This window comes from Limulus polyphemus, unplaced genomic scaffold (assembly GCF_000517525.1).
Source record: "Limulus polyphemus unplaced genomic scaffold, Limulus_polyphemus-2.1.2 Scaffold3062, whole genome shotgun sequence".
NCBI classification, from domain to species: Eukaryota; Metazoa; Arthropoda; class Merostomata; order Xiphosura; family Limulidae; genus Limulus; species Limulus polyphemus.
This window is the reverse complement of record NW_013668672.1, coordinates 13,516-23,595: the sequence shown is the minus strand read 5'-3', so window position 1 is coordinate 23,595 and position 10,080 is coordinate 13,516. Positions and strand designations below refer to the sequence as shown.

The 10,080-nt window shown below is 30.1% G+C and overlaps 1 protein-coding gene across 3 annotated transcripts in view; it reads left to right on the top strand.

Moving 5' to 3' along the window:
* The window catches only part of LOC106468578 (integrator complex subunit 10-like), a 34,657-nt gene that overhangs the window by 11,166 nt on the left and 13,411 nt on the right, over positions 1-10,080 (top strand). For all 3 annotated transcript variants that reach the window (XM_013929013.2, XM_022396917.1, XM_022396916.1), the window contains exons 8-14: positions 428-572; positions 3,420-3,702; positions 5,222-5,300; positions 7,000-7,078; positions 7,976-8,009; positions 8,307-8,436; positions 9,416-9,498. In XM_013929013.2, the coding sequence (XP_013784467.1) occupies positions 428-572; positions 3,420-3,702; positions 5,222-5,300; positions 7,000-7,078; positions 7,976-8,009; positions 8,307-8,436; positions 9,416-9,498 (833 nt within the window). The remainder of the gene's footprint in view (positions 1-427; positions 573-3,419; positions 3,703-5,221; positions 5,301-6,999; positions 7,079-7,975; positions 8,010-8,306; positions 8,437-9,415; positions 9,499-10,080) is intronic.

The following is a 10,080-nucleotide window of genomic DNA, read 5'->3' as shown; positions in this document are numbered from 1 at the left end:
AGAAGTGTTGAAGATGACCTAAGAAGGTTGAAACGTTGTTCTTGTACTTTATTTTAATTAAAGTTTTTAATACCCATACCAGCCGCTCTACTATACAGACTTATCAAAAGATCTTTTTTTATTAATTGTGTAAACAATTAAAATTATATTAATTAAAAAATGTATTTCAGAAAAAAAAATTTTCATAACTAATGTTAAGAATTATTTAATGTTTCTATCCATATATCAAAGAAATAACTTTAAATTTTTCTATAATTAATAATTAGATTTTTGAAGGATGTTTTTTAAAGTATCTTTTTATAAAGATCTTTTAAAACTAATTGTGTTTTTTTTCTTCATATAAAAACCAGGAAAAATTTGACCCTCTCATATTTGTTTTTTAAGTAGGTAATTCAAAATATATTGATTCTTTTTTCTTTTTTTCTAGTTTATGATGTCATACCTTTGATACTTCAGAATAAAGACATCCAAATCCCCACTAAACAAATGTATCGTCTCTTGCAAAAATCTGTGGAGTTCTATGGTTGTTACAGCAGTCAGGAACAAGACATTGATAGTAAGACTGCTAAAAGGTAGGTTTTCAACTTAACAAAAATACATTATTACTTAAGTACATTATTTTAAAGTTCTGTAACAATAAAAAACAAAACAAATTATAACATTTATATATTTTTTGAAAACATTACTCTTTCCTTTTATGTTTAGTTCTGAAAATTATTTATTATGTTTAAATCATTGCAATGATAAAAACGTTTTCCTTCGCTATGCTTGAGCTGAGTGTTTACAAAAACATTTGAGTAGTAGACAAAACTTCAAATAACAGGAGAAAAACATCAGACATAGTAATGTCTGTTGCTTAACAATTTTTTATTGATGAGAAGTGTTAGTGATAGAATATATATGTTTTACACGTCAGCATTAAACACTGTTAATTCTAAAGTTTTCACCATTAACAAAAAAGCTGAGGAGAACTTTATAGTAATATCATTTCTAGATATATCAACTTAAAAATCATCCACATCCCAGACCAAATTGCTGATGTGGTTTCTTGTAGAACTTTAATTTCTTACCTTTCAGTTTCCTTCAGATAAGGAATTGTACAGAGAGATACAAAATCTCTGAAAGTGCTTATTGCAGCTTTACAAAAAGTATCCAAGAAACTACATTGGAATAATAGACATCTTGCCGAATTGAGGAAAAACAAGACAATTGTTCATTCTGTCTATATATTTGATCTAGTTCTGATCTAGGCAGGTGGTTATTATTGTTTTTAATTCCTGGGCTTGAACAGGGTTTACTTTTTTTCTATATCCATTACATCACTAACAGATATACTGATGAACAGACTACAAACATCAAAAGAAACAATTCTGGCTTTATTCGGTATCTCTACATAATTTTTTTTTCTTCAAGCTCCAAAGAGTTTTTTTATATCCAACTTAGGTTTAAAATCAGTTAGATTTAAAAACATATTTTGGGCATTCTGTGCTATTTTGTAAGCAGGAGCATTAGTATAGGAAACAGTGGGTCTAATAGGGATTTGTGAAATGTACAATTGTCTTTTCCTCAATTCTGTTATTACGGAGTTTCACCAAGTACCGACAGTTTCAAGTATCAATTACATAAAACAAGCTAGTACAGCAAGATTAACTGTTTTATACAAAAGACTGAAAATAAAACAATGCTTAGCAACTCAACAACTTAGGTTCAGTATTTGTGAAACGTATGATTGTCTTGTTGTTGTTTTTTTTTTCAATTATGAAATTACGGAGTTTCACCAAGTACTGATAGTTTCAAGTATCAATTATATAGACGTCTTGATTTAAGTTGGGTAAGTATGCATGACATTAGATAATGATAGCCTGCTGCCCTTATAAATTGGAATTATGGCTCAAACAGATAAAAAGTAAAAGTGATTAGACTGGATTGATAATATGTTTAAAACAAAAGTAATGTTTAATTAATGTTGTAAGATGGAAAAATAGACCCAGAAAGTTGATAAGTATGAATAAATAGATGAATATATTATTTTGTATTGGTATTGAGAAATAAAAATTGAATAAAAAATAAGAACAAGACAAATGGACAGCATTTGGAAAAATAGATAATATTTTATATATACAAAGAAAGGTGTGTTTAACCAGTGGATTATAGGAGCAAAATCTGCAGATGGATAAACAGAAGGAAAACAACTACAAAGGTCTGGATTAGATAGAGTATGTAGTATAAGTGGTAATAGAAAAACATTGGAGGTGGACAGGATACGTATCTAGATGTGAGGAATGTTGACTGGGAGGAAAGGTAACAATATGGCAGCTGATTGAGAAAAAGAAAGACCAAGATCTAGTAAGGAGTGACATGGATGAGACAGGTACACGATTGAAAGACATCCAAAGAGAAGCCCAACTAAAGAAAGATAACAGCTGATGAAGAAGAAGATTTTCCTAAATTTTGAAATTTTTCCATGTATTTTGTCCAGAATAATAGTTTTCTTTCGTAAATTTAGGCTTTTATATAAATTTCGAGTTTTGTACATTTCACGTGACTAAACTAATTTTGCAGCTATTTTAATATCCAATGAAGTAGGCCGAAGAATGATTAATACTCGAAACTTTTGGTACTTGGTGAAATTCCATAATTAAATAGAAAAATAAAGACTGTTGTACATTTCAAAAATATTTCATTTGTTACTACCATGATTTGCCCGTAAAGTCATCATCAGGTACAAGCTGAAATAGTTAAATAGCTTGTAAACATATTTATATCTGTTGCATCCTTTCTTTGTTTGGTATATCTACACTCTACTACAACTGTTCCCAAGTCATCTAAATAAGAGTGTACAGTATTCAGTTGAACAATTAAACATGGTTCTGTTGTATCCAGTGTCCCAGATGAAAGTCATCCTTCACATCAAATGATAGGAAGTATGTCAATGGCTACATTTCCCAGGTTTGTTTACACATACGAGCAGTATGGGCATATGTGCCTTTGACATTCTTGATTTATGATGTATGTTAATAACATTTACGAAGGACGTGACCTTGAACGACCTCAGTGGTATTGTTGCAAGTGAGTCCTTATTCCATAACAGTAACAGTTTTTTTTCATATGCTTTCCATTTCTGAATTATTTGCATGCCAATGGACTTCTAAATCACATGGTTTATGTATATATGTGTTGTGTATTATTATTATTATTCAGACACTTTAAATATGTGCATTAAAACTCCAGGAGGACATAGTTCACCCATCTTATCAAAAAAATTCTGATTTATAAAAAGCTGTATAATTTTGTTTTTATTCTAAGTGGACCTAGCACATATGTGAATGTCTGACCACAAGTCTACCTTTAAGTAATGTAATTGGCTTTAAGATATTTTAATACAAAGCTGTATTTAATATATTCTTGGATTATTATAGTGGATCACGATCTGGGGACCTCACCAAAGAAGGATCTATTGAACAGCCATGGACACACTTATTTTCTCTTCTACATGCTGCTGGCCGTAAACTGGGCTGGGAATTAGTCGAGATGTTTGCAGAGTGCTCGGAAACTCCCCACAACAGCGATAGCCTGTGGCAACAGATCATGTCTTTTGTCCTTAGGAGAAATCCTGTCCTCGCTAGCAGTGAGATGAGCGAAGCCACGGCTGGAAGGATAGGACACAGTGTTGATGATACAAATTCCCTTAACAGCAAACAGGTGTCACAAGTTATATTTAGAAAAGTTTGTTTTAATGTATATTTAATTTTTTATATGAGTTGTACGTATTTGTATTCAATTTTAAATGTAGCATTATTGTAACCTTATTGTACTTATACAATTGTCAAGTGTAAAACTACATTTTATGACCTTGAGCTAAGTAACATAGTGAGAACAGAACCCAATGCTTCAAAACATTAATTGAATATTTTTACATTACATGTTTCTTTATCTACATTTTCATCCAATAAATAGGTCAATACTGGGGTAAGGAAACACATTATGCTAATATAATAATAGGCAGAAAACAATGAGTTAAAAGCATCAGGAAAAGTTTTACTGATGGTGGAACATACTACATGTTTCGACAGAACATTGGTCTGTCTTCTTCGGGTATGATCAGTACATGGCAATACAAGTTATATATATCGTTACAAGTACAAAAGACACAGGGATTAAATGTGACAGACATGGAGTCAGCAGATGACAGGATACAAGTAGAGGTCAACTCTGGTCAAGTATATGAACAGTTAATAGACCTTGCCAGATATGGCTGATGTTGCTAGGACCGTATGGTATGTTCCACCATTAATAAAACTTTTCCTTATGCTGATAAATCTTTGTTTGCCTACCTATTATTAAATAGATCAATAGCTCAGAAGACATGCATGATTTAATATCTCAAAATATCTTATACGTATGCCAAAAAACATGACCTGCATCTCATTACAAGCTAGCTTTCCTTTAAAAAAATAGTATTTTAAAGTAGTTTGTATATCTTCTTGTAAACACTAAATGCATTAGGCAACTGTATTTTTTGGTTTACTTAGAAATTATGAGCTGATAATATTTATAGTTGTTGGTCAGGTTTGTTCAAAATGTATGAGGGAACATGAATATTTTAGGCTAGTTTTTCATGTTGCTGTATTAATGTCTACTCTTCATGAGTCTGAATTTAATAATTAATAACATAAGATCTTAGAAAATAACTTCTTTAAAACTGGGTATCAATTTAAACATTAACAAATTAGTCTTATCAAATTAACTGTAGATCCAAGATGTTGTGAACTAAGTAATGTTGTAAGTAAAAATACTATTTCTGTGTTGTGTTTTTGGATGAAAAACGTTTGCAGATCCCGTTTAGATCAAATAAGTTACATGTTGGTGTTAAAGATATATGTAAGGAAAGATTGGTGTTTTTTGGGCTGAGTATTGCCTAGTGGCTAACATGTCCAGGCTGTGAATCCAAGGGTTCATGATTTGTATCCTGTTGCCACACATTTTGGAGCTATGGGTGGACTATAAGAGTGAAAGACAAATCCCACTATTCAGTCAAATAAGAGTAGCCCTAAAATTATCAGTGGTTGATGTTATCTAGTTGCCTTCCTTCTAAGTTCTAAACTGTGCTCAGATGGCTATTTGCATAGTTTTTGTGGAACGTGTGAGTTATATAATGTGAATTTTGGCATTGTTGTTTTCTAACTCAAAATATACTGACAAACTTGTATTTTATGTTCAGGTTTTCTTCTGTACAATTGTACTGTTTCTACATTGTTTGTGTCATTTCGGAGCTCATATCAATCCAACAAGAAACCAAGGTATATATTACTTGTGTGTGTTTGTCTGTTTTGTCTATTTACAAAACATGCAAGTTTTATAACTCATAGATTTGTATTTTAGAAACTTAACCAATCTCTTGCAATTTTACCTAATTTTTGGGGTAATAAACTAAACAAATTCATCTTGGTTAATGCAAGTTTTAATTTTATAATTTTCATTGATGAAAGTTGAAAGTATATCAACCTGGCTTATCACACACATTTAATAGGCTCTAATACTGTTAAGCCTATGCCTCAGTGTTACAGTATCACTATTTAAAATAATTATAATCAAATTTTAAAAGCTCCAGTGAGCTAAACAACCATTAAAGTAAACTTCACAAAAGTTATTTTGACTTTTGTTTTAATGGGCTATATTAATTTTGTGAAATTTCATCATTTTAAAGATATATTTCTTGGATAACTCAATTGGATGAGTCTTGAAATTCCATTAAAATATTCCTAAGAAATCAGTATTTTTTTTTAATGAAAAATGAGGAATTTGGCAATCATTTGATATAAGAGTATTTCGGCAACTACTGTATGCTATAATCAACCGAAAAGGTATGTTATACAACCATCTAATAAATCATGGTTGATACATGCAAGATTGTATATAACATCCAAAAATTTAATTTGAAAAGAACAAAATCTATAGAAGAATGTATAAGATTTATTAAAATAGATTTCATGTAATATGATAAAATTTCATTCAGAGAAAATTATTAGCATTCAAAAATTTGTTTAATTTTGCAATTGAATATAAAAGTACAGTTAAAAAGATGTCTGTTTGATATAGAAATCACACTGCGAAAAAAGAAATAAAAAACACATTTCGAACTGGAAACAATGAAATTTTCAGAATAATGTCATCAAACATAACATATAAACAACCTTAATTTTCTTAGGTCATTTATATTTTGATAAACTTCAATGATTTTACTGTAACACTTGGTTATATCTTCACTGTTTTCAAAATAAAACAGGATTTTTTTAATTTTTACATATTCTTATAATGTCAGTGACTGTGCAGTAAGGTCAAGAGCTTAAATAATGATAAAAATCTGGTTTATATAACCCTCAGTAGGTACAGTGCAGTTAATCCACTTTGTAATTTTGTGCTTGAACACATACAAGCTATAAGCCTTGAGGCTAATACGAACTTCACTTTGTAATTTTGTGCTTGAACACACACAAGCTATAAGCCTTGAGGCTAATACGAACTTCACTTTGTAATTTTGTGCTTGAACACACACAAGCTATAAGTTTTGAGGCTAATACAAACCTCATTTTGTAATTTTGTGCTTGAACACACACAAGCTATAAGCCTTGAGGCTAATACAAACTTCACTTTGTAATTTTGTGTTTGATCACACACAAGCTATAAGTTTTGAGGCTAATACAAACTTCACTTTGTAATTTTGTGCTTGAACACACACAAGCTATAAGCCCTGAGGCTAATACGAACTTCATTTGTAATTTTGTGCTTGATCACACACAAGCTATAAGTCTTGAGGCTAATACGAACTTCAACACTAACAGTTTTAAACTAGACCATCAAGTTTTATGTAAGATAATAAATGTATTTGTCTGCTTTGTTCATTTATAAAATGTCTAAGGTAATCATTTCTTCACAGTTATTTTAATTGTAGGTAAAAACGTACCTTTTATGTCATCACTACCTATGTTTTTTGAATAGGCTCAAATCAAGGAGAGCCTCACTATGTCCTTGTTGAGGGACTTGAACAACACAGGAAAAGCCAAGATACTGAAAGCACGTAAGTATAATTATTTACATCAGAATACTCTTCAGTACGTATATTTACTATTTTATAATTAAAAGTTTCAATTTTAATGCCAAATTCTGAATTGCAGAAAGAAAGATTATTTTTTCAAAGCACTAAAATACTTTGGAATTTTGTTTATCTGGAAAGTTTTATTATTGTTGTCCTTCTACACTAGTATAAAGTAAGCTGTACGACTAGATTGGATGGTCGTTTAAGCATGAAACATGAACTAATTTACACCATAAATTAACACATTTTGTTATAGTTGTCACTATAGAATAACTTTGTTAAACATACGTGTATGTATTGCAAGCTTTAGGGTTTATTAGACGCTTTAAAATTCTTACTTGAAGAATGTTTCATACATTCTCTAATTAGAGATAATAATGAATACTGTTTTCCAGGATAGCACTTTACCTTTAAAGTCTCTCAGCAGAATATAAGTAAATGTTATATATGTGTATTCAAACCAGACATGCTAAGTATTAAGTTGAAGAGTATGCCACACTAAGCTGTAAAATACACACATTTTAGTACTGGTTTGTAAAAGTTAAAACTTTTTCTTATCTGTTTGCAAAAAAATTACATTGCATAAATCAGCATCAGTAATAAGTTATTTTTACTGAAATAAAGATAATGATGTAGAACTGGTTTCTTTTGTCAAAAATTTGTTTGAAACCATATCATATATACCAAGATTTATTTATGTAACAGATGACACTGAGAAAAAAATATTTTAAAATAAAAACACAAACAGCAAGTCTGTGCCACGAGTGCATGTATTGATTGTAAAAGTACAATAAATGACAACATTTTGTGTTCAGAAGTATGTATTTATAGTTAATAATTTTCCTTCCATTTTGATAAACATTTGTTGTTGTTGTATAGGTCTTCATCAAAGAGAAGAAAACTTGGAAATGAGGTAAAATATATTTTGATATTATATATAGTAGCCTTTTCTTTCCTACAGACATACTGTGCTATAATAGATGGTTATGATGATGATGATGATGAGTGTAGGCTGAATATAGTCCAGTAAATTATATTCACAGTGATTCGATCACCTGTGTTGGTGACCTTTTCTTTTGCCTTCTGATAATTGTTGATACCTGTTGTGTATTCAAGCCCATAAGTTGTTAACTGTGTGAGGACCTATAATGTTTTAACATTTTGTACCCTGTCAGTAATTAATAATTGTACTTCACTTATCGTCTTTTAGGTGAATAAAGTACCAGTAATAACACTGAGAAGAAAAGCATCGGCAGATACCAAAATTGCTCTTACCCAGTCGTTCGTGACAGCCTTGAAGTGTTGGGAGCTTCTTCACAGTAACAACTACTTAGAAAAAGGTAATTTGTGTTAAACAAAGCAGCAGACTTTAATAACAGTCACTTTTTTTATTCAACATCTGAATATTAGTATAATTGTGATTAGAACTGTAATGCCACAAGATTTTTAGTAGGAAATTGTTGTCATTTTTTGGTTATTGCCTGTTAAATAAAACCTTTTAGTTAATACTTGCGTGTATTCGGACGTAAAGGGATCTATAAAGAAGTTGAACATGATAAAATGTTAAGTGTGAGCTAGAATAATTTACAAAGGTAACTTTTGATGACAGCAAGCAAAAAATAATGAAAGCTAATTGTATATAACTTGAAGTATATACCATCATAAAATATTTCTCATGAAACTTTGAAGATGACTTGAATGGGCAATGAAGAAAACCTTATTACAAATTTAACATAGTAACAAATGTAAAACATTTCAACAAGGTTTTGTTATTATTGAGTAAAAACATTGTATATTTGTTACTATGCTAAACTTGTAATAAAGTTTTCTTTATTGTCCATTCAAGTCATCTTCAAACTTTGTCTCAACATGGGTTCTGCCTCATCAAATTCGTTAAAATAGCGAGAACTTGTAATGTTTAGAAGGCATTAATTCATCAAGTGGATGATATTATAATCTTAATAATATTTCTTGGAAAATTAAGTTAGTCCTAAATCCACATGCTAAGATAACAATCCAAAATAATCTTTGTATATGTAAAAAAATAAACAATTAATAAACATACACATATATATTGATTTAAACAGTAATATTAATAATAATCTTTACTTACAGAACACACACACCAAAACTAGTTGTTCGTGTTCTGTCAGTTATCTTTTACTTGCAGAAAATTGTATTATCAGTATACACTAAAGGTTATAAAAAATATATATTTTTTTTAGGTAATGAGATACTATGTTCTTTATAATAACAGATAAATCTAAAGTTTGAAGTTTAAAAAAATTATACATTTAATGACTTCATAAAATGTTTCAGAACTTGGTCGTCTTTCAAATCACCTTTGTTTAGACACCTGGCCTTGGTTTCAAGCTCTTAATATTGATTCCTTGATTTATCAGGTAAGTTAATTCAGTACGTATGTAAGTAATGGGGTTACATGTAATAGAATGGTTGATCAAGCAGCCGGTATATAAATATTTGTTTATTCTTTATTGAGTGTCTTTTAATGTAGAAATCTGACACTGTTAATAACAAAATTTAGTGTTGGGATGGTTGCATGCACTAATAACAGAAATTCAGACACTGTCAATAACACAATTAAATGATGTGGGAAGGTTGCATGCACCAATAATGTAGAAACTCTGTCTCTGTTAATAATAAAACTGAATGCTTTGGTTTTGGTATGGTTGCATGCACCAATAATGTAGAAACTCTGTCTCTGTTAATAATGAAACTGAATGCTTTGGTTTTGGTATGGTTGCATGCACCAATAACAGAAACTCGGACACTGTTAATAATAAAGTTAAGTGCTTTGGTTTTGGGATGGTTACATGCACCAATAAGATATATATATACATAAATTAAATTAACATTTTTATAATGGTGTGAGTGCCTTTTAGGTATTTTGAACAAGTAAGAGATATTAGCAATCGATGTGTTCGAAGGAAAACGAAGTTTGATTATAAACAAGATTATGACAC